At 39.0% G+C, this 26,272-nt stretch overlaps 1 protein-coding gene across 1 annotated transcript in view; it reads right to left on the bottom strand.

Annotated features, from left to right (window-relative positions):
* Positions 1–26,272, bottom strand: part of LOC101413984 (EGF-like and EMI domain-containing protein 1) — a 571,143-nt gene that overhangs the window by 507,749 nt on the left and 37,122 nt on the right. Inside the window, exons 2-3 of the mRNA XM_071214465.1 lie at positions 4,055–4,189; positions 1,517–1,629 (exon numbers count right to left, since the gene is read on the bottom strand). Coding sequence (XP_071070566.1) covers positions 1,517–1,629; positions 4,055–4,189 — 248 coding nt within the window. The remainder of the gene's footprint in view (positions 1–1,516; positions 1,630–4,054; positions 4,190–26,272) is intronic.

Here is a 26,272-nt window from a genome sequence, read left to right as displayed (position 1 = left end):
TAAGCACCATGTTGCTAATATAACATAGTGGAGAAATTTCCACCAGCCCTCCCACAGCAAGGTTCAACAGTGTTCTCATTAAAAGTTATGTAAGACCTTCCTGTATTGAGTCTTACAGAACTCTGTGAGTAGTAGCACAGGCATCACCTGGAATTGTGTAGAAATGCAGAATCTCAGGCCTCCATCCAGACTTATTGAATCAGAATCTACATTTTAACAAGATTCCAGGGGATTTGTATTCCCACTTCAGTATGAGAAGCATTGGTTTAAGGAAACTCCAGAGATGAGAAATGCTTGTGTAGCCAAAGGAATATAAAACTCAGATAAGAAATACTAACCCTTACCAGAAGCAATGGACGGTGATAGGTCTTATGCGACAATACAAAGAAATCATCCGACGGTCATTAAGTTCCAGGAGCTTATAATGTAGGTGAGATGGCATCATGAGCAGATGCTTTCACTGAACTTGAACCAGCCAGCTGCAGTAGTCTAGCACTGTGTGCAAACACCCAGTGACCCTCAGTGCACCACTGAACACTAAGCCTGCTTGACATGGGAAGCCTGTGGCAACTTCACTAAGATATTTCAAGAGTAGAAAGTACAGTGGAGAAGGAGCAAGTTGCCGACAAGCTCCCTAAGGTACAAGACAGCACAAGAGATGAATTGTTGTGCTGAGGTGCTGCATTGATTGCAACACACTGAAGCATTTTAAGTCACTTTGCAATAACCATAAGCACATAATATGGTAAAGGAGCTGCTAAACAGAACCATTTTTCCTGGCATAAATGAACTATGTAATGCCACTAGTTCTGCTTCTTGAGTGCTGGCAAACATACTGCAAAGGTGCTGAAATACCCTCACAAGAGGTTTGCAAAAGGATTGAGTATCTCATCTTAAAAGGTAAACTGCCTCCAGAGTTCTGCAATTAATCATGACAAGCAGAAGTTGAGAAATTCCATTTAAATTTATAATGGTGATTTCCCTTCGGACTTTTGAATCAACTGTGGATTACAAATTTGATGAAATAGGAAAAGGAAGATGGAAGTCAAGGTGTTATGTCTGGCTTTAAATAAACAGTCCTTTAAATAAAACCATGATGGACTATAGTTAAGAGAACAGTTAGAAAAATGTTCTTTCATGAATTGTAACAAACGTCCACTCTAATGCAAATTGTTGATGTTAGGGTGGTATATGGGAACTCTATTTTATGCATGATTTTTCTGTAAATCTATAACTTCTCTAGTTGAAAAGTAAAAATAAAAACAAAATAAAGAGGCAGAGGACAAAGCAGCACTTCCATGGATCCTGAGTCCTGTCCTGTCATTAGAAATGCTTACTAGAAAGAGTTTTTATGTATTTTCATTGCACCTCACGTGTCAATTTTCAGTCCAAAGACACACTCTGAACCTGTGGTGATTCTAAAGATTCCTAAAGCTTGAAAGGCATGATATGATTGAAGCCGAAAACATTGCCAAACCATTCCTTCTAGTGACAGAGAGACAGGAAGAATGAGAACGCACAGTGCAGGCAGCCTGTTCAGCGTAGCGCTGGCTCCAGCCGGGGCAACACTTGTAGACTGTCTGCCGCTCCGTGCTGTACGCCTGTCTGTGGACACTGTAGTACTTGGTCCTAAAATAGAGAAATCTGGATCAGGATTTCTTAAGGCAAAGTTGCCACCTTAAACCCACTGAAATATTCTCCCTCCCAACCAAATCCTGCCATTTATAAATTCCACACAAACCACACACACACACATACACCAATTCGCTACATATGCAACCAAGGTTCAATATAGGTGTGGGTTAATAAAAATTAAAAGGGACTTCCACATCCTGTGGCATAAAATATCCCAAGGGTCACTCAAGTTATCAAGAATGGAAGGCAAAATTATGAGGAGAATAATGAAATACTGAAAGATAATAACATACATGATTTGCTATAACACACAGTCTCAACAGGGGTGATATTACCCACAAGGGGGTGACAATTGGTTCTTTGTGTGGGGGAGGGTGGATGAAAATGATATTAGCTAATGCAATGGTTTGTGGTGCTCCGAAATGGCTCCATACATAAACAGATATAAAATACATCTGTGGTATTAAAATTTCATGGGGGAAGGAGGCATTTATTTAAAAATATGTTTAAAAGGGCTTCTCAGAGGGGCAATAATGAACAAAAGCTTTAGAAACACTGGAATACTGCCGTTTGTATAGACCTCTCCCTACACCATAATACCAAGTATCTTCTGAACAGGATGATTTCCTTTCTGTCAAATCAATATGTCATGTTTACTTTTGATCCCAAAAGTACTGACATATTCTTCCCACTTCATATACCTCTCCCATAAGCCCAACAGAAAACCCCTTCATTAGTCCAGGTCAATTTCAAGTTCCACTTTCTCTTTCTCCACCATGCCACTGCATTTTGTCCTTCTGTTCCCTCAATAATAGGAGCTGTTGGATGTACCAATTTTTATGACACCTAATTATTCACCGTCTTGAAGTGCAACCTTGTATTTTGCACGTGTATCTCTCTAATCAGGATATAAATAGAGGGTAGGACTCATGCCAAACACCTTTGAATACTGCCTCATCTCTAAAATCAGAGTCATTAACAGAGCAGAGGTTCTATAAATATTTGTTGAATAAAGTAATGTATAAAATTGCTAAGTTCTCGAGAATAAAAATTTTAAACCTTTTACTTATTCATATTTGTTTTCTCAAATCTGAATGTCTACCTGATGTGGACTTTGGCTCAGTCTAATACTGACAAAGAATATGTATCCTGCAGGAGTACAGAAAATCTAAATAAAAAGCCATTTCAAATATGGTTTCTATTCTAATAAACTAAATATGGTTTCTATTCTAATTCCCTTTAAAATAATCTTTGCCACATCAATATAAACACTAACATATTAAGCACCTACCATAGATAACATTGTGCTACCTGTGTTAAATGAGTTTTTAGTTAATCCTCGTAAAATATATGTACATGATAGTATTCTTCTGACTTTACAGATTAAGAGACAGAAAAATGTAGGGACACTGCCTTTTACCACACAGCTAATAAGAGGCAGGGAACGTTTTGTTATTCAAACTCCACTAAAGGTCCTGAGTTTAGACCAAAATAAGATTGTCCCTCAGGAGCTTTAAAAATTAGATAGATGATGATGGTGATGATAGATAGAAAGACAGAGAGATGATAGAAATGTAGAAATATGGATATAGAGAGATAGAGAATGGATGGATAGAAGGATAGAGGATATATACGTAAATATCCATAATTAGAAATTACTTAATCTTATATTTTATTTTGCCCTACATTATCTGATATCATATCATGTTCTGATATTTCTATACAATGACAAACCCAGTTTTCTAAATGTCTCTTTCCTTTAGCAACAACAGCAATAATAATAAATTAACATTGACTATCCTGAATTCAGATCCAGTTAACTCATGTACGTAAAACCTAATCCATTAACAACTATTTTTATTACTTTAAAACATACTTAGATGTTTTGCAAAGCTATTTTGAAACTATGAAAAAAAGATGCATGATGCCTTTGACTCCTAGAAAGCATGTGGATACTTGCTTTTTCCTTCCTCTTCCACAAACTGCCAAATTAATCCTAATTCAAAGGCCATTCATGATAAAGTTAAAGAAGCTCAAGGTTTCAAAGTGCTACATAGTTCCAAGGGCAGGTCAACTGCTGGTTTAAAATCGTAAAATCTCTATAGCCAAGTCATGCTAAATCTATCGAACCAATGCAATATTTTTTGTTTTTCTCAGTCTTCGGATATTCAGCTTTCAATAATATATCCTGCCATGAGGTAAAATTAGTGGTATCTAACCTAAAATACCTTACATATAAATGAGTCCTAAAGCAAAGTAATAAAATATCCTGTCTAGGAAGAAAAGTTCCTAGTGGACATAACTTATACTCCTTTACTAGATACTTATTTACTAAATTTACAGGATGAAAATATTTAGATTCACTTGAGGCATTTGGGTTGGAGTCTTAATAAGAGGAAACAATGTTTAGCACCCTTACCTTCTTTCATAAGCCACACACCATCTCAGGCCTGTACAACCTTGTTTCCAGAGCTTGACAGTGTGTGTAAATGCCTGGACACATGGGCGTGCAAGTCTAACCACAGCCAGTTGCTGTTCTTCACAAACATTTGGCCTGGAAAAGAAAGAAAAGAGAAAAGAGTAGTAATGAGATAATATATATATTGCTTATGTTTTATCTGTGTATCCTTTTTTCTTCCCCTTGCCACAAAAAGCCCATGGTGCCTTACAAAAATACATATAGGAAGAGAAAAATATTGGCAAGATATAAAAAAAAAGTCAGATCCAAGAAAAAGAAAAATCAGAAGAGATTTCAAAGACTAGGAGAAATTTGAAAGATAGATATGAAAGTCGTAAGGTCCTACGTGGCTAGAAAAAAATGAGCTGAAGTTCTAAGCTCTTTGGTAGCTAAAAAAAAGAAACAGAATTACAATATTTTCCATATCCTTACAGAAAAAGCAGGCCAGTTACCCCAAAAAAGTTAATTTTTCCTGGAAATTATTTCTAATAATTTTCAATCTGTATGTTTAATTCAATTTCACACCAAAAAAAAAAATGCTTGTTTAAAGGCAAATAATTTTCAACTACCACTATTATATACATTTTTTTTCCTTAAGGAAGAGTTTTTATCAATTTATAGGATTTTAGACATTGTCTTTATTTTTTAAATGTATAGGGCTAGGTAGCACTGATAAAATGGAACGCCTAGATTAATATCTTTTTTTATATATATAATCTACTTTTGTAATTTGAGGAATACTTTTCTTAGTATTGAGAGAGCAATTCCTTTTTTATTATGATTTCTAGTCTCTATGACTAGTATTGTTTTACAATTGAAACAATACTAATTACAGCGACAAACTGGACAATAGCTAATCCTTTCCATGCATTCAAGGATTCCTACCCAATGGGAATACTTAAAATAAATCAAACTTCAATGTTCCTATCTTCAGGAAACTCACAATCTGCCTTAGTCTCTGTGGTAGAGTGAATCATGTTCCCACAAAGACATGCTCAAGTGCTAACCCCTGGTCCTGTGGGTGTGGACTCGTCTGTAAATAGGACCTTTGAAGGTTCTATTTGGATGAGGCCAAATTGAATCAGGGTGGGTCTTAATTCAACATGACCGAAGTACTGATAAGCAGAGGAAATTCAGGGGCAGTCAGTAGAATCCAGAGGACAGACAAAACAGATCGCCAGCAAACCAGCGCCAGAACGCCACAGACTTGGGCAAATGCCTGATCACGCCCACACACTGATTTTGGACTTCACTCTGCCAAAACTGTGAGACCATAAATACCTGTTGCGTAAGCCAGCAAGTTCTATAATATTTGTCATAGCAGCCCTGACAAATTTAGACAGAGTCTATCCTCATAATCAGCAGAAGAGAGAAATCGGGTCTGATTCAGACCTGAGCTCTAATTGGTCCATAAATAACTCTGTGAATTTGTCCAGTGATGTAGCAATAATAAAAATACTAATAAACATCTAAATAGCATACTTCCCACATTGCACATGAGTTACGTCACCCTCAGTAGCAGCAATCCGTTTGTTATCACTTCTCTCTGTGAATCTGACTAAATCTCACCATCTAATTTCACTTACAGCCTAATTCCCACTTCTAGCTATATTTCTGAAAGGTAGTGTTGGGACTGTTAACTTCACCTAAATTGAATGAAGTTCATGTAAAACTTTATAAGTTTGCATAGCACACCTTAATAATTTAAGTAAATACTGTAATGAAACAGTAAATGTAAAAAGTGCACATAAATTGGGTGTACATAAAATCATTAGGAATTGGCAGTGGGCCTAAAGAAAAGCTTAGCCCTTTCACTTAAAAGAATCCCATGTCACTTATCCATGAAATACCCATACCTACACTTTTATGTGCGCTTACATGCTTTTTGTAAATAAGTTCACAGTACCTTTGTTTTTTATTCAAAGTTTGAACCCTTATACCTCATCCAGCCTTGAACTCCACTTTGCTACCTATTCTTTATCCATTCATCCATCTATCCATTCATTCAACAAATACTAACAGCATGCACCCACAAGTAAAAAGCACTGTTCCAGAAGCTTCTGTTTCAGAAGAAACTGAATATTTTGTGAAGCGGGCTAGTAAGATGGATCTGGAACCTGGAAAGAAATCCATGTGGATGCTGATACCTCCAAGATGGCTGCCGGAAGACCCACACACACGATTCTGCCATACAGAACAAGACTTCCTCCAGAAGCCAGGAGAAGCCCTGGATATCACCCAAGGACTTTATATTTGGACCCTCCTGGGTGACTGATGGGCGGGGTAATCAATCAAAACAGGAAACAGCTGGAACTCCTCCTGTGCCATTATCAAAAGGGTAGAATAATTAATGGTTCAAAAAGCAGGTGCAGGGCCTGAACACTCACTCCCCTTTGGACCCCGATTCTGGCTGCCTATTCCCCCCAAATGGATCAACACGCAAGTAAAACCTGGGCATTTATAATCTATAATGAGAAATTGTAGTCTGTAAATCAGCCGTCTTTATCACTTTTCAGGCCCCTCCTCTGTACCTGGGACCCATGATCTATTATTTTCCCCCATTTTTCTTCCCTCCTTACATTAATAAATTACTGGCCTAACTCACCCGATAGGCTCTTGAAATTCATTTTTGCAGCATAGTCAAGAAACTAGACAAAATCCAGTAACATTAGAGGTTTACTTGAGAAGTACAGAAACCACAAGTAAGGGACCAGGGAAGGAAAGTTAGCTTTAGACAATACATTATTGAGTCAGCCCTCACTGTGGGTGACCATGCCACTAAAAAGGTGAGAGACCCAAAATCTTATACACTAATTCCTGTCAGTGATTTGCTGAGGGCTCCTCCCTTCCTACTATTTAAGGCCAGCTGCACAGGCAGGCAGAATCAGCTTTCAGAAGCCAGAGTAAGCCCTAGGACAAAGAAATGCAAATGCTGGCAGATGGAAGTCTAGCAGGCATGAAGGGGTAGATGAGAAGGTGTATGAGTGGGGTACTGACAGTTTCTGCTACAGTTGGTACAAACAAAAGAAAGTTCATATTCTGTTTGCATTGACAATCTAAAAGAAGGCAGACAAAAGTAATAAGCACCTAGGTAGACAGACAATGTGAAAGTGCTAAAGTAAAAGCCATCAGAGAGCTGAACTAGAGATAGGAGAAGCTTACTTAGATTCATGAATTAGGAAAGGCATCACAGCAGAGGAGATGCTGAAACTCTGAAAGATGAAGACAAGCCAGCCATGGAAGAGCCAGGGGATATCATTCAGGCAGAAGAAACAAAAGGAGTGGAGCTTCTAAGAGGGTAATAGTTGCCTACACCAGGAACAAATGATTACACACTTGGTGGGATGGACAGGGCTTTGTAGGCCCAGGTAAGGAGTTCAGATTTTATTTGCAGTACATTGGAAGCCGCAGCAAGGTTTTAAAGAGTTCTAATTTCTGGCCTCATCTGGAGTCTGAGGTGTGAAGGCCCTTCACTGTCACCAAGCGTAGCTCCCCTCCTTTACCACAAGTTGGATTAGATCTGTACCTGGGCACTGTAAGTGACACCGCCCCCAATGCATATAGTTAGCAACCCCCTACCACTAGGTTTTCCTGGTTCCAACAAAGAGAGAAGTCCACAAGGGAAACCTATACCTCCAGTGAAACCCAAGCCAGCAGCTCCAGTGAACATGGAAAGGCACAGCACATATTGTACTGATGACAAAGAAATTGTATAAGACAAATGTCACAGGAAAACAATGTGCAATACTTACTGTCACCAAATAATTTCTCTGAAAACTTCATAAAAATGTTAATGTGACTCTTACAACTTCACATCTTATATTACTGAACCATAGTTATCACACAACAAGTTTTGGGGAAACGAGTCTGTTTTGGGATAACAATATGCTGGGGAATGTGTTGGTAAATCAGTATCATTCTTGACTCTCAGGTACACAAGGCTAAGTAAAATCGGTCACTCGGTTATTCAGGAGTTGTCATGAGTATTTTTCAATAAATATTTAATGACCCCTTTTTTAACTGTTAAGTCAATATATGCTAGTAGTAAAAATTTTTAAAAAGACCCAACAATGCAGAAAGAAAGAAAGTCAAGGTTATTGTCACCAAAATACAGATATAGAACCACTGTTAATATTAAGTTGGTACAAAAGGAATTGTAGTTTCAGACCATGAATTTTAAGTCATTTTAACTAGGCTTAAACACATTTTTATTAATCAAAGTAAGAACCATTATAATCAACACATTTTTGCCAATGAGAAGTAAGTTTGTTTATTCCTATAGTGCCATAGCAGTAAAAACCCATGCTTTGGGATTCAATGAACTCTTGGGAAGCATTTTCTGCATCCTGCTGGTTGTGGAAGCATTTTCCCTGCAAAAAGTTGTCAAGATGCTTCGAGAAGTGGTAGTTGGTTGGCAAGAGGTCAGGTGAATATGGCAGATGAGGCAAAACGTCGTAGCCCAATTCGGTCAACTTTTGAAGAGCTGGTTGTGCGCTGTGCGGTCAGGCGTTGTCGTGGAGAAGTGGGTCCTTCCTGTTGACCAATGCTGGCTGCAGGTGTTGCAGTTTTGGGCATCTCTCATTGATTTGCTAAGCGTACTTTTTTGATGTAAAGTTTTCGCCAGGATTCAGAAAGCTGTAGTGGCTCATACTGGCAGCAGACCACCAAACAGTGACCATGACCTTTTCTTGGTGCAAGTTTGGCTTTGGGAAGTGCTTTGGAGCTTCTTCAGTTGTTTTATAAAATCCACTTTTCGTTGCATGTCAGAATCCGATCTAGAAATGGTTCATTGTTGTTGCGCAGAATAAGAGAACGCAACACTTCAAAACGATGATTTTTTAAATTTTTGGTCAGTTCATGAGGCACCCACTTATCAAGCTTTTTCACCTTTCCAATTTGCTTCAAATGCCAAACAATAGATTGGTCCACGTTGAGTTCCTTGGCAGTTTCTCATATAGTTTAAGAGGGTCAGCTTCGATAATTGCTCTCAATTGGTCATTGTCAATTTGTGATGGCCAGCCACTACACTCCTCATCTTCAAGGCTCTGGTCTCCTTTGCCAGACTTCTTTTTTTTTTTTTTTTTTTTTTTTTTTTTTTTTAATTTTTTTATTTTTTATTGACTTTGTAATAATATTACATTAAAAATATATATGTGAGGTCCCATTCAACCCCACCCCCCCACCCCCCCTCTCCCCCCCCCCAACAACACTCGTTTCCATCATCATGACACATCCACTGGACTTGGTAAGTATATCTCTGGGCACCTCTGCACCTCATATACATTGGTTCACATCATGGCCCATACTCTCCTCTATTCCATCATGTAGGCCCTGTGAGGATTTACAATGTCCGGTGATTACCTCTGAAGCACCATCCAGGGCAGCTCCATGTCCCGAAGACGCCTCCACCTCTCATCTCTTCCTGCCTTTCCCCATACCCTTTGTCCATTATGTCCACTTTTCCCAATCCAATGCCACCTCTTCTATGTGGACACTGGATTGGTTGTGTCCATTGCACCTTTATGTCAAGAGGAGGCTCAGATTCCACCTGGATGCTGGATGCAATCCTCCCATTTTCAGTTGTAATCACTCTAGGCTCCATGGTGTGGTGGTTGTCCTTCTTCACCTCCATCTTAGCTGAGTGTGGTAAGTCCAATAAATCAGATTGTAGGTGCTGGAGTCTGTTGAGGCTCAGGATCTGGCTATCACATTGTCAGTCCAGAGATTCAAATCCCCTAAATATATCTTAAACCCCAACATTAACTGCACCTCCAGCACATTAGCATGAAAGTCTTATGAAGGGAGATCCCATCTGAGTCCAGATTCATCACACATAAACACCATTTCCAAAGAGGGGCCATCTGCCCTGGTAGTTAACCCCATCGGCCATGACCATAACTCCCATGGGTCTCTTTAGCCCTCAAAGGAACCAATATCTGGGGGTTGTATCTGCTTTATCTGTCTCTCTGACTCTGCTCAGTTGTGCATGAGGGCAAACCTTCTGCCAGCCTCCAGACTCTTTTTTAGAAACTCGTAGCCATATAAACTCATTTCTCCTTTCCATTTCCCCCTTACTTTAGGTCAAACAGCATTTTAAAGTCATGTTATTTTATGTAGACATGGATATTCTGCTGATCCGCATTGAACCTTCCGTATAAGGTCATTTTCCAGTTGCATCATCAGTTGGTAGTTGATAGTGGTCCCTCGTTGCCAGGGAGGCTCATCCCCGGGTGTCATGTCCCACGCTGGGGGGAAGGCATTGCATTTACATGCTGAGTTTGGCTTCGAGACTGGCCACATTTGAGTAACATGAAGGCTGACAGAAGGAAATTCCCAGGCACAAAGTTGCTCTAGGCCTTGTTATTATTTTGGGTTTATCAGCTCACAAGCATAGTCATTAGTATCAGGGGCTCACTGTTGAACCCTCACTCCCTCCCGGTCCCCACCACTGTACCTGGGAGACTGTCGCTGCTCCCCTAGGGACCACGACAGAGCACCACTGGCCAGGAACCCAGTACCCCCCCTACTGTGGTTTTTAATTGTTGCCACTATGAGTATATCCAAACATTACCATGCACCCTGGACATATGTTCTGTACAGCTCCCTGTCAGTCATATATCATCTGTCATTGGTATCCCATACCAGTATCCCTCCATTGCCATTGTTGAAACACTCTGTGATCCAGAACTCCCCGAAATTTGAAGCCCAATATAATGTCATGGTCCCTTACTAGGGAACCTTTGCCAGACTTCTTGAACCACCACTGCGCTGTATGTTCCTTCGTAGTTTCTAGGCCAAATGTGTTGATGTTGTGAATTGTCTCCGCTGCTTTATGACCCATAATGAACTCAAATAAGAAAATCACTCAAATTTGCTTTTCGTCTAACATTACTTCCATAGTCTAAAATAAATGTAAAATAAAAAGCAAGTAATAAGTCATTAGCAAAAACAACATAAAGTGAGAAATGAACATTAAAATGATATATAACATAACATTTATTTAAGAATGTATGCCAATATCAAAAGGCAAATTTCAACAATGCAAAACTTTTACTTTTGCCCCAACCTTAATATTTTAATGCATTCACTTTCAACACTTTTCTGGGGGAGAGGAGATATAAAAACATTTTTACAGAAATGGGATCCCATTATATTTACTATTAAGTTATATATCCAGTCCCCCTTTTTTTGACTCAGCAAACAACATGGTATGATTATTTTTCCATTTCAAACTATTGTATATAGAACTATTTGTTATATTCAAGTATGTAATTACCAGACTACTGTGGCATAATTAATTTAGCCAACATCCTATTGATACTTAGTTGTTTCCAATATTTTGTGACCATAAATTATTCTGATGTGAGCTCCCTCATATAAATAACAGAATTAAATGTTTATATTTCTTTTTAGTTTTTCTTATGCTACCAGATATATTTCTTTCAGTCCCTTTCTTCAGGGATTTTTGTTTTGGTTTTGTTTTACTCTCCCTCTTCTTTATTTCAAACTTTCCCAAATATCTGGTTTTTCATTGCCTGTCTGTATTTTACTGTGAGGCATTAGAAGCTGATCTCTGGGCTTATGATTAGGGGTGATCTTTCATAGTGTGAAGTCCCCAAATGTCAGTGTGTAGTAATCTGTCTTCTGGGGCCATTTATTTTTTCCAAGAAAGCATTTCCCAATCTCCTGCTTGAGGAAAGTAAATATCTTTTGGCCAGTGCTTGGGGTCTATGGCCCTGTCATTTCCAACCCACACTCCTGATGCTCCCAGTCTACTAAAGCCTCTCTCACCCTCCCTTCCTCCTTATCTCCCTCTCTCCTCCCCCCTCAGTCAATCTCTCTCCTGGGTTGGAGTGGAGAAAGGCTAGTTAGCCAGCTCTAAGGCTGGAGAAAGGAACCTAGGGGTTCCAAACCCTCTGCCTAAAGTCCTCCAAATAGCCCTCCATGCTCAGCCCCACACACCTCGCCTCTGCTTCCCTTGCCCTGCCGTCCCCAGCTCCAAGTGTATGTTGAGCATCACTGGGATTCCACAGAACTGGTATCACTGCTTTCTAATTAAATTGTAAAGCCATCAAAGACTATGGTCTAGGTAATACTGATTCTTCTAAATCTATGAATATAAAAACATCCACCACTTAGCACATGGCAAATTTTTATTTAGTATACTTAAAAGTCTTAAGTACATGTGCGTTTAATAAAATGTACTGTAAGAACATGGATGCGTGTGAGTGTATTTTCAGACTTGTTAATTTTGTTGATCAAACCTCTACATGCTTAGTAAATGTTTTTCTCTGCTTGATTTTGGATCCTGGCAGATTTATACTGAAATCTCCAATTAGTTATTCTTTGCAATTCTGAGTTTGGTTCTTTATATATTTTGAGGCTATACTGTTGGGGTACACAAGTTGATGATTATTGTATATTCTTGCTGAATTGCTCCTTTTGTTACTATGTAGTGTTTCTGCTAATCCATTATAATGTGTCTTAATTATAAAATCTATTTTGTCTGATGTTAATATTTTTATACCAGTTTTCATTTGTTTAATATATTCTTGATATACTTGTTCTGCACTTTATTTTAAATTTTTCTATACTTTTAGCAGTCTTTAGCAGGTATTTTTAAAAATCTAGTTTGTTAGTTTCCATCTTTTAATAAGGCAAATATAGTTACATATAATTATTACTGGTATAACTGAACTTATTTTTGCAATTTCTTTTTTCTTTTTTTAGTACTGGGGATAGGGATTGAACCCAGGACCTCATTTTTGGAAAGCCAGCGCTCAGCCAATGAGCCACATTGGTTCCCCTGAACTGGTTTTATTGTTTGTTTGCTCATTGTTTGTTTTTTGTTTTTAGGAGGCACTGAGAACTGACCTGGGACTTTCCCTGTGGGAAGCAGGCTCTTAACCATAAACCACATCTGCTCCCCTGCAATCTCATTTGCTCCCTTCTTTTACCTTTCTCATGTTTATTGAATGGAAAATGTTTTCTATATTCTCTTTTCCCCCTCAATTTATTTGTACCCATTCTAAATTGAATTTCTACTATTTTAATGGTTACCTTTACATTTTATATTTAAACATAAGCTTTTTTCTAACAGAAATTAAAGTTATTCGTTATGTTTATTCTTTCAAACAAGAAGGAAATAAATAGCACACTTTCATTACCCAATGACACATAAAACTATTTTTTATATTATTAAATGAACAATATATTTTACACAAATTCTATGTTCACCTATCTTTCTTATAATGCATACATTTTTTATATTTTATATATTTATTTCAGGATCTTAAACCTAATTATTTTGTCTAATTTTTTCATAAATTTGTAATTTAATTTTTCTTTCCTCTGCAATGAACTGATAGTCTGGTGATTTTGAAAACTCCATTTCTTGGTCTTAGTTTTTATACTTGTTTTGGACTTCTGGTTTACAGGCTTATCCTGACTGGGAATTCTTCTCTCTTTTTGTCCTTACCTTTGTTATCTAGAACAACATAATTTTGAAAGGACAGTTTCTTGTTGTCCTTGAATTGTGGCCAGAGGCCAAAGCTAAAAACAAAGGGCACTAAACATTCCCACATTCCAAGGAGGAGGCCTAATAAACTGTAAGACTTCCCTGCATGATGTTCTTAAAGACTGGAAACTCTTTAAAACCACCTCCTCCCTCAATTCTTTCCCCTTTGCTATAAAAGTCCTTGGAAGGGTGTAAAGGGCATAAATTAGCTGACCCTAAGCAAATAAGGGAAACCAGCGTTCTCCTGCCCTGGCAATCCTTGCTGAGCAGAAGAACCTACAGGCCAACTCTAGTACTGAGGAAAAGGAGGGGTTAGTAGGAGAGTTCTTAGAAATACTTAAGCTGGATCCCCTGATATTCGAAGTCTTATATAAATGAGTGCCTGGTTCTAGTCGACAGATCTGTGAACCAGAGTTGATAAAGTCAGGTTTGCAGGTACTGAGCCCACTCTGTCTCAAGTTCAGTAGGTTCCCAAGGCTTCATGCAAAGGAGAACTGAGATTAGAGAGGACAAGAGGCGGTTGGGCTCCCCCAGGTCAGGCTCCAGGTCTTTGCTGGATGAAGTGATCACAAAGAAGGGAAAGGGCATGCAGACCACTGACAGGAGCCAAAGGGGGACTGGGCAGCTTCTCTCGGAGAGTAACCTCAGGAGACATAGGAAAATGGAGTGAAGGAGGGTATCTCCCCAAGAACACGGGACTCACAACCTAAAATAGAGGCTACCAACTTCTGAGAGAATCAGACCAAATCCACATAAACTAAATGACCATTCCCAACAGCAGGCAGAAGTCAGGTACCTTCACCTCTTCCCCTTCCAACACAGGAAGACTCCGTCCTTTAGAAGAAAAGGGCGAAAGAGAAGATGCCCAGGGTCAGACCACAACCAGCCCTGCCAGTGCCATATCTCTTAAGAGGTCCTGGGGCTACAGTTCCAGCCTTGACGGCACAAAGGAGGAGCCAGATTGGTAAGCTTTAAGTTTTAAACTGGGATAGACAAGTTAATAAATGAGAATGATGGGAAAACTTTGGAATTACCTTGTGAAATGTTGGAAAGATGGGAAAAAGGGAACCAATATAACCTAATTGAAAGTAATGATTAGAAAACAGAATAAATTTCATGTTATACACCAGCACATTTAAATCCGAAACCAGTAGCATCAGTTGGTCTGTAGTTCCCTCCACCTATCCACTTGGGCTTTGAGTCCAGAGCGAAGTATCTTTTCTTGTTAGCTCAGGGTTACCACCTGGTGATGTGTTCGTGTCTTCAACCGACCTGGTAACCAAGACAACAGGTGGCTTGGCTCAGGTCCCAGCCGTGAGACTGGATCTGTGCTCTCAGGGCTAAGCACACAGCTTCCTGGAAATCACTGTCCTGTCTCAGGCAATAATTTGGGGGGATGGGGAAGTCGGGCATGCCCCAATTCCAAGTAGAGAGCCCACTTTCGTCATTATTTTCCTTTAGCACCTCCTCAAGTTCCACCACTTAAATCACAGCTCCCTCTGCCTGCTTCCAGACCCAGAGCCTACACTGTATCTCAAATCACACTGCTTTGAATTTCTTTTCTGGTCCATAATGTCTAATTTTAAATTTTCAAATAATATTGGGGTTTTTTTCTTAATTTTTTTCTCCTTTAAAATACAGTATCGAGCTTTGCAAGGTATGCTGAGCAGAGGGGCCTCAAAACATATCTGACAATACCATACTGACCAGAAGTACTGAATTCTCTGTATGAACTCTTTAATTTGATTTTTCCCTCCACTTCTCCTCTAATAGAACAGTGCTTCCAATGGTGTTGAGTGGCAGGCATGGAGAATGTGTTCAGCAAGTAGTACCTGAATGAGTGACTGCATGACTTTGCCTGAAAAGGATTCCAATAATCAAGATAATACAAATGAGTTAATACATAAAACGTATTTAGAAGAGTGGTGATACATGATAAAATACATATGGTTAGATAGATAGATAGATAGATATAGGCTCATAAGCTCTGAGGCTAAATCTCTTGAGAAAAAAATATAAAGTTAATTTCTATATCGCTGTTGATCTGTACTGTAGTGCAACAAAAGTAGATGTGTCATTTTCTAAAAATCGGAATCAAATATGACACTTCCTAATGAAAACACTAATTAAAATTAATAGAAGGTACCATACTGTCGCTGCTGCCGTGTGACCCTCTATCCCCTTAGGTATGGATAATCCTGTGCTCTCCAATGTTGACATAAATTGAGAACAGGTACTAACTTTCTTGCTCCTTAAGCTATTAAGATAACATTCCAGAGTCAACAAACAAAAGTACCTCGACCTGAAGGGTAGATCAGGTATTCAGAAATTAGAGAGAAACCAAAATGAGGGCTAAAAATGAATCCATTCTTATGTTCCAAAAGTTTATTATATAAGCCATTTCCCTCTTTGTTTTAATGTACTCAAGCCAACCATTGCTCAGACTAATTTTCTCTGCTCCTTAAATGAATTACATATAACTGTTTCCAAAAATGACTACAGACATGAAAGTCATTTTCACTTAATAACTATTAATCTCATATTTCTTGGTGTCCTTTTAGTATGAAATGCAAACGAAAATTATGCTAAACATTGCAAATTTATGGGAAACATCAGTCCTTGATTTATATTATTATAGATGGTTTATCACCAAAAGCAGTCTAAACAAAACTCCATCAGATAGATGTTACAATTTGTATTTATCTCTTCCTGCTCTAAATGGTTCTTCAGTTTCAAAACTATCATTAATTTCTTATAAATGCAAATCTTTATTCTTATTTTAATCTATAATGATTTCTCTAAGTCTTTAGATGATTAGATCTTACATAAAATATTCAAATAATTATAAATGATGCTTTTTTTCCCCTGGGCAATCTATTAGTTACTATGCATAAACTCTCTCAAAGGATGGTTGGTCCATATTGACCACAGATATAATGGCTTCATAATATACTCCTCCTGCCTTGTAGATGATCACCTCCCAACACCAAATCAAATCGTAAGAAAAACCTTCATGTTTGTATCTTTCCATTGCTTTGCCTATCTCCTTGGTCCTTTATTTTCATGAAATTTTCTTTTATGCTCTCTAGGAAGACCTAAGCCATTACATTTACCTTAATCATGAGAAAGTTGCAATGATTTACTTCTTTTCTGCCAACTTGAAACAGAAGCTCTCATGAATCTTCACCTGACCACACATATGAAAGCAAATGAGCAGAGGGACAACTCAGACCGCCTCAACTGTGCCGCAGGATGGGCTGGCCACCAGTGTTCTCCTGCTCCCAAGTCTTTTCTATCTTGACCCCTTAGGTTCAATGTCCAGCAGTAACCAAAGCTCCACTAAACGCTACCTGATTTGAAGACTTCTCTAGTGGCAAGTCACTGCCATTCAAACCACCCAGTTCTGTCTCCTCTTAAGAACAAAAAGATAGAATAGTATCTACACCATTCCAAATGTTTAATGGGCCTTGCAAACATGTGCCAGATCTACCCCACTGACCCCTCCTGGGCCATTCATCACAATCTTTCCTGCTCATCTCCTTAGCTTATGATAGGAGACCCCTTTTGAATATGTTACTGATTCTACAAAGAAAAAACACATTGGTTGATTTCTATTCCGTGTTTTCCTTAACTAAAAAAGTCTTAGTTCTAAGATATGTTCAACATCGAGTCATAGGTGATGACATCAAGTAGCCAAAAACTAATAGAAATAACGCTGCTATGAAAATACTGTGATGAAGAATTCATTAAATCACTTCACAAAATTTCCTTGAACATGTACAATATATCAGCAATTGTGTCAAGGGCTTGTAATACAATGGGAATTGAATTGTCCTTGAAGGTAATGAAACCTAACCTTCCGGTCTCCTCACTTACATGGGTCACTTCCAGCCTTGGGAGAAGTTAAACAATATTTTCACATTAGCATAAAGATATGTGTCTATTATTTTTCTTAGAAAGGACCCTCAAATTTAATAAGCCTTGAGGTCCCTAAAATCTGGGATTTGTCCCTGATGTCCAAGGAGTAGTCACATACCTATTCCACAGGCTAAGTGTTAAACCAGTAGGCACAATTAGCACCAAAGTGTATCCAAATAAATCTCTGACATAAAGCCTTACTCTAAAGAGAGATGCCAAATTAAAACTGCTTCTGTCAATCATGGCTGGGTCAGATATACTTCTCCCAGGAACTAGGTTGCCTTCTGTTAACCCTTTCTTACACATGTTAAAAGAATTCAGTCCTCTCTCCTTAAAGATAATTGGCCTTCTATTCAACGTCCTTTTGTTTACCAAAATTAAATTAAGGTCACTGCTAAAGCACTAAAGAAATGTATTGCATAAAAAATATATTAAAAAAAAAAGAAATGTACTGCTTAGCCTGGGCTGGATATGGAGTGGAGAAGACTAATAAGTGTCTTCAATTACCTGATGAGGAGGTAAGTTTCAAGGTAAGGCTTTATAAAAAGATATTTTCCCCTATCTTTTAAACTATAATATTTTGTGTGATCTATGTATCTTTTAAAAATAAATAAAAATATATTTTTCAAGAAAGATATTTTTCCATTGAAAAATTCTTTGAATAAGTTACAAAGAAGGTTATTGTCTATCACCCAGAAAATATTCAAACACACAACAGATTTCCCAGTCTTCCATAGAATTGTAGCAACTCCAAATGAGAATTTGTCTGCCAGTAGGTATTTTATTTAAATTTACTTTCTTAAAAAGTAATGGTTTTTTCACAGGAAGAGATCTCCCAGATTACTGGTTCTCAAACTGTGGCCCCTGGACCAGCAGCATCAGAATCACCGGAGAACATGTTAGAAACGCAAATTCTAATATTTTAACCATCCTTCCAAGCAAATCTTACACAAGCTGCAGTTTGAGAACCACAACGAATCACAATGAGAAACCTACTATAGATTCAACCAGATCAGCAGTACACACACAAGGCAAGGAAAGGAGAGAAAGAAGAGAGGCACCCCTAATCAGCTTAGATAAGGACTTCCCTCCACCAAGGCACCCAGGGCTCTTATAGAACTAAGGATGGTTCTCAGTCTCCAAAGGAATAAGAGAAACAAGGGGTTGGGGAGAGGGAGCCTCTAACCACCTCTTATAACTTCCACCAGACTCCCCAAAGCTACCCAAAGCAAACCAAAGCAATTCTAGGATATAAATACATTGGCTCCCTTTCTAAACATGTCACCATCCAGTCCCTTCATATACACAAGATCTGGGGCCACCATGGTTCAGTATAAATGCATTTTAGACACTTTAATACTCAGAGAGTTTCAGCAAGAGAGAAAAGATCATTGAAGACACCTTGAAAGTAAAGTCCTCCATCAACAGATGCTCTTGAAATTTTTTCCCCCAAACTGGCAGGTTGCTAGTCCAATTCCTCCTGCTGCTGTTTCTGGCCCACTGATCCACCACCGCCTTCAGGTCACATCGGGTCCTAACCTATGGCCATGCTTGAACCTGGATCTCAGGAACTATGACAATTAATTCTATTTGTTTCCTGTTTCTGACCCTGTCCCTTCTGCTTTCCAAGAACCTCCGCACCAGCCAGCTATCTTGATCCATTCCCAGACTGAACAATTGCTCCCACAGTCTGCCCCTGCCACGTACAGGACAGAAGCTTCCTGCTGGGCCCTCTGCAGCCAGCCATCCTCTGGAGGAAGACAACGGTGAAGACAAAGGCCTCGGCCTAAGGGAGGGCTCAATCAGACTCTCTTATGGCAATGACAGCCCCTAGGGGAATATTGTAAAAGAATCATGATTGTAAACTGGACTACACTAAAAAAATCCATGGAACAAATGCAAAGTGTGACCCCAAACAAACATACTTGATATCTATATTATAAATAAGCAAAAAAACAACTAAAAGAACTTGGAACCAAATGCTAATAATAGTTTCCTCTGGCTTATAGGATTACAAATCTTTGTTTGTTTGTTTATATTTCCTTTGTTTATTCTACAGATTGTCTATGGTCAGAGTGCATACTTATATAACTTGGAAAATTATAACTTTAAAAAATGTATGGATGGGCTGAGTTCAACTGAGTCTGAGTCAGACCAGCTGTGAAGATTTTATCTATTTTTAAATTAATAAACACAAAAAAATGGAAAGAAAATGATATTATAGAAAATTACTTTTAAAAAATAACCATCCAGGAAGCAGCTGTGGCTCAATCAGTCAGGCTCCTGTCTACATATGGGAGGCCCTGGGTTCTCGACCTGGGTCCTCCTTGTGAAGGCAGGCTCGCCCACACACTGCAGAGAGCCGCCCAGCTCACAAGTGCAGGGGAGAGTCAACTCAGCAAGGTAACGCAACAAAAAAGGGAGATAAGCAAAAACACAGAAGAGCGCACAGCTAAGAGAGCAGACAGCAAGCAAGTCGCAAGGTGGGGGGAATGAAAAATAAATAAATACAGACACAGAGGTATGCACAGTGAATGGACACAGAGAGCAGACAGCACGCAAAAAAAAGCCATGGCAAGGGGGTGGGGAAAAAAAAACAACATCCCAGTTACTGAGCAGTGTACATGGTTTGCCCTATGTACATATGTATATTTTAATATACTTACATAATCTTCCCTCTAAGAAGTTCAAAGTTGGTTAATAATTAGTGACCCAGTCACTGTAATATTGAAACATTGGCAGGAATTGGCTCTTGAAAATCAAATTTCTCTCAAATATGCAAAATGAAGGTTTTTTTTGTCTTTATAGCCAGAAAACTCTCTAAACAAAAGGAAAGGGAGGGAGGTGGGGAGGAAGTGGATAAGAGAAAGGGAGACATCTAAGAGGCTGGATTTTATATATTTATAAATGCATGACTATCCATATATATAAATATATTACTTAAGTGTATCTGCTGTGCATGGATTTAATTGTTTCTGCTCCTTTTTTAACAAGAGTCAGAGAATGAAGAGAGATACTGCTCAAAGGCCAATCTCAAAGCACAAACGAGGATTCCTGGGCCTTCCACTTAAAGAGAGTAACTGCTAAACTGAAAAAATACTGGTGCTGTAATTTGTTTCCTTAGGAAACCTTCTACAATTTTTACCCGCAGTGATCACTCCCCTTTCTGAATCCCTACTTCACTTAGGGACTAACCTATATCACTTAGGGCATCTATTATATATGATTCCTGGCTTTTCCTGCTCTTTATTATTTTTCTGTGTTTGAGTGCTCTCTTCCCTATGTGGTGTTTGAGGAAAGAGACCACATCTTGGCATCTTCTATCATGCCAAGCTCATAAAACACATACCTAGGTGCTCAGTAAATTGTTACGTGAGCCCCAACCTGACAAATAATTGCTCCCTCCTAATGCCTGGCTGTGCCTTGTTCCTCTTGCTATGGCCGCGTATGTAACCCCGGGCTTTGTGTGCCAGCTGTTTGGACACTGGTCTGTAGGTTCATGATGTCGTAATCACCAAAAGGGCAGAACTATGAATCTGCGCAGCCCCTGCAGGGTTTCCCACAGCACTTGGCACATGGTCGGTACACCACATTAGGTGGCCTAAGTTGTATAGAGTAGAATTCTGAGTATCGCTAAATCACCTGTGTATAAGTAGGGTTTTCTAAGGACCAAGGGGAAAAGTCAGGAGACTCACCATCCCCAATAGCTGTTTTTTTGTTTTTGTTCTTAACATTAATTACACATTTTAAAGGATTACATATTTAGTGGGAAAAGCATCAATATTAAAGTCAGATCTAGTTGAAATTAGAACTGATACCACTTTCTTTTTAGATACTTTCATTTTCAGAGTTTTATTTTAGCACTCCTTTTTTTTAATCTTTATGTTTGTAATTACCCAAGTGACACATAAATTGAAGATATAAACAATATAAGAGATTACTAAACAAAACTTCAAAAGTTCTTTCTATTTTGCCCATCCTCTGGCTCTGCTTCCTACAAGTAACCATTGCCAGCAATCTAGTAAGCTCTGGTACTTTTTCTCTGTATTTATATACATAAGTATGTATATAACCACACTTACCCTCTTTTTGTACTTTTTACATAAATAGAGCCATATTATATAGTTTTGATACATTTCTCCACTTATTTTTTATCTCATTAATGTCAATTTATATTTGTCTATCTCACATTTTAATAGCACTAACACTTTATCGTTACATGATTTTGACAGTGACAGTAAATGCCCTGAGCCTGAGTTTCCTCTCAGTAAATTGAAAACAATATCTGCTTCAAAGCATCTAAATGGCAGGTGTTGAATAAAATATAGCAGTTTTTGCTGTTGTCATTGTGGTTATCTTTGGACCATAGAAATTGGATGGGGAAATCCCTAACTTCCTCTCACAGGAAATCTTGGTAGGATTTTAGGGACTCAAGAGCAGAACAGAAACTCTGACACCTGCAGTGCTGTAATTCCAGTTCCAAAAGGGCTTCATTCTCTTGCTTATGAAACCCCAGAGTCACTGGGACTCCACCAGAACGTGGATTTGCTCAAGGTGCTTCTGGTCCCTTGGGGTTATAGAAGTGTAAGGGTGAGGACAAACAGCTCCCTCCTAATTGTCTCCCAGTATGGGTTCACCTTTTACACCCCCAACATTAACCAGAGTCAAACAGAGTCAAATACACAAAGACCCGCTCACAGCAATGGCTGCTTAACATTAAATTGTGACAAACAAAATACCCACTGGCAGTCCTAATCTACAGCTGTGCTCCCTGCCACATCTGCCTTCCTGCTACAAGAAGCTGTGTACCGCATGTCTATCAACGCTGTATTTAAGACAGTGTCTCGATACATGCATTTTAAATCAGAACCAAAACGCTGATCAAAACTGTTTGAAGTTTTCCAGATACAAGTACATTTATCTACAGCACTTATAAAACCAAGGGGGAGAAAAGCCCAAAGCCTGTCAAAGTTAATTAGATTCCTACAAAAAGCTTAACAGTCTTATGCAATGTTTTTACTCTATTACATATAAATGTACAATAATTTTTCATGAACGCTGGGTTTAATTGCTCATAATATTTTAATCAAGGTTATGCTTTGTATAAATATCAACTCATCATTAACTGTAACTACAGCAGTCCTATTTAAACCAAGTCAATTTGACAGTACATTCATAAAAAGAGAGCCTTTTAAGAGTTTTGCTCTTACTCGGTCTAGAATACTAATAAAGGTTAATTGTCAAAACAAGCCTAAAACAGCCTTCAGAATTGTCTTCGAATTTTAGTGAGAGAAGGAAGTAATCCACATTTTTTATGTGACCTGCTGACCTAATGCCATGAATAACATAATGGCTATTATAAGTCTGCATGTCTGTCTCCTGAAAACCAGAGAGCTCCTTTTTAATATTTACACTGTGAAGCTGTCCTTTTACACAGACACCCTTTAACTACTGTATTTGCGATTCAGATGATCAGATAATTAGATGTACGATTAGATGCACCAGAAGAGAAGGCTGCCTCAATTAATCTCACAGTCTGTGCCTCTGCAAATCACTACTCAGCGCATAACAGAAAATATCAAATTAAGTTTTCAGAGGCAGGGAAATTTCAAGTCTGCAGTCATTTTAATTCCATCTGAGGCAAGGGTATAATTTATTACTGTATTCAGAATTCATGTTCTCTTTTTCCAAAACACCAATTTTAATTAGAGAACAGAGCCCCAAAAGAGTAGAAATTGGGGGAAAATGCCCTCAAGTGTCATCCCACAGGGATTGCTACCATATTCCTTCTATGACAGTATCTGTTCTGAAGTCCGTCACTGCATTGAGAGAATATCAAAAGACTGTATGTAGTGAAGCTCTAGTCCTATCAAGTATCCCTAACCAGCCGCCTTCAAAGAGCAGTGAGGCTTCTCCCAGCCAGCAAGTACTCTGACAGCTTTTCTTTCCTTTGCTATTAAGAACAGCAATATTCAAATTTCACAAATCACTATGTCTTCTAAGATAACCTCGGAGTTTGTCTCATAAAATATACAAAGATACAAAAAAAAAAAAACTCTTTGCCAACTACATGTACCTTTTGTATAAATAGAATGGAACTTTTAAAAGAATAGAAACAGGAAATAAATATAGACCTAGAAACTAGAAAACAGATGGCAAAAAGGATACCGGCATTTATCCACGGGCGCTATTAAGAGGGAAGTGAAAATCTTTTATTATTTTAAGAGTTTTGAAAACTATAGCCCAGGATTAAAGTAAATTCGTGCAGCTTCTACTGACACCCTAGGGTCTGTAAAGAAACGAGAAGGGGGTGCTTAATAATTCTAGTTCTCCACTCCCAGGTGTGGAAACTGAAGCTTGAATCCTGTACTACGACATTACCGAGACAATCCAAATCTAAGATCATGTTAAGACTTCACTTCATCTAGGAATGCTGTATTTGAAAGCAGGAGTTAAATTAACTGAAAAAGTCACCCTACTTTTTCATTCAACAAATATTTATGAAATACAGGAACACTTTCAAAAAGAAGCATCTGCAAAGCAATTCCTAGGGGTGAGGAATCTCCATAAATAACGAGATATGGCAGGCATTGCTTGTCATAAACTTATTTAATATTCCTCTGATCTCTGAAGATGAGGGTGACAACACATGGAGGCATGCTATGGTCTTCAAGAATGCCTGAAAATCTGTTCACAGCAAACTGGAACCAGACCCGATGGGCTCCACCCCATTTGCTACCTGGTACACAAGTGACAAAGGGTACACTTTGCAAATGTGTATGTAAGATCAGCTTTTGCAGAACAAAACCCACAACTTACCATTTTTCTCTTTTCAACTGACAGTGGCTTACTATCTTTAATTGGGTGCTAATTATTTTACATGCATTGGTAGATCCTCTTCCCCAAACTAGATGGTAAGCATTTAAAGGACAGGGGGATATTTTCTCTTTCAGGTATCCAGGGCTTTCCTCACAATGTAATCTCCCAAAGCACAGTTCTAGTGATGCACTGTCCTCCTCAAAAGCCTTTGTCTGGCTTTCAGAAAACACAAAGCAAATTTCATGCTGCCAGCTTCTATGGGTTGCCACCTACTGTTCTCTGTGCCAAGAATTCCCCTTTCCCTTTGCCCACCCATCTGTATCTGTCAATATTTCCATTTCCCTTCCAAGGCCCAGCCCAAATGCCCTCCTGCCAGGAAAGCCTTGTACATTGTCCTATCATCCAAACTCATTTCTGCCTGCTTTTAAACTCACAGAAATGTGTGCACACCTCTCCTACAGGATCCGTTACCATCAAATGCCCTTAAGTAAACTCGAAGACTCTTCTAAAAATGCACCGTCTTGTACTTTGTATACCCATGCCGTTTTCACAGTAGTTGCTTTGTAAACAATTAATTATACCCTACATGTACTGGGAACCTCATAACACACCAGCACCAACAAATCGCAATAATTATCAAGGTACCACAATGTAAGAATTGAGTCTAGGAGACTATTTTATCCTTCTATCTGAAGCCAAATAAATAGTTGAATCAATTAAGAATCTATCACTGTTTACTAATCTTCTAACATAGTTATACAAAATGTTTTAAACATAAAAGATATTTACATTTTATGCATATTTCCAGCCACCAAACCAAAACATTACTACAATCACATCATTTCCTATAAACATAGTAAACTCACAATTTAATCCTCTCCCTATTTTTCTCTCCTTTTTTCAGTGTTTTACTTGTCTAGACAGTTCCTTCCTTGACTCTTTCACATTTTTTCTTTATTTTTTTTCTTCCCCTCCCCTTTCTCCTCCCTTCCCCCATTCTGCTGTTTTTGCTGTCTGTGTCCATTTGCTGTGTGACCTTCTGTATTTATTTCTCTGTTTGTCTTCTCTTCTCCTCTTTCTCCTCTAGGATTCACCAGGATTCAATCCTGGGACATCTGATGTGGAAAGAGGTTTCCTGTCAATTGCACCACCTCAGTGCCTGGTCTCTGCTGCACTTCACCTTGGCTCTCCCCTTTGTCTCTCTTTTGTTGCATCATTATCTTGCTGCGTGACTCACTAGAACAGGCACTGGCTCACTGTGCGGGCACTCGGTTCACCACATGAGCACTCAGCTCGCCACACAGGCACTCGGCCCGCCACACGGGCACTCGGCTCATCACGCAGGCACTTGGCTTGCCACGTGGGTATCCACGTAGGCACTCAGTTGCCACACAGGGACTCAGCTCGCCACGCAGGCGCTCAGCTTGCCACACAGGTAATGGCTCGCCACGTGGGTACTCAAGCAGGCACTCAGCTCACTGCGCAAACACTCAGCTCACCACATGGGCACTGGCTTGCCATGCGGGCACATTTTCTCTTATTCTTTTTCACCAGGAGGCCCCAGGGATCAAGCCCAGGTCCTCCCACATGCTTGGTGAAGCCCTTATCACTTGAGCCACATCTGCTTCCCTCTTTCATATTTTGATGAGCATTAGAACTTCCACTCTTCCACTGTCCCCAAGATTTTTTTGTTTTGGTTTGATTTTTTGGCCTAGAAGCAATTCTTTGCTGTTCCTCTTACGTTCTAAAAAGATCTCAGAAATTCTTTGTAGCCTTGGCTTGTCTATCTCTTTTCACATCACATTTGCAAGCAGCTTCCAAAATACTTTTACTATAAAGTGCGCAGAGACCAAGTCTGATTGCTGCTAGTCCTCCCCTCTTTTAGGCCTGCACCATCTCTTGGTAACCCTCTCCAAAGTTTAAAC

The sequence above is a fragment of the Dasypus novemcinctus genome, chromosome 4, assembly GCF_030445035.2.
Source record: "Dasypus novemcinctus isolate mDasNov1 chromosome 4, mDasNov1.1.hap2, whole genome shotgun sequence".
Lineage (NCBI taxonomy): Eukaryota > Metazoa > Chordata > Mammalia > Cingulata > Dasypodidae > Dasypus > Dasypus novemcinctus.
Note: the sequence above shows the minus strand (reverse complement) of the source record. Positions and strands in the feature narration are given on the sequence as shown.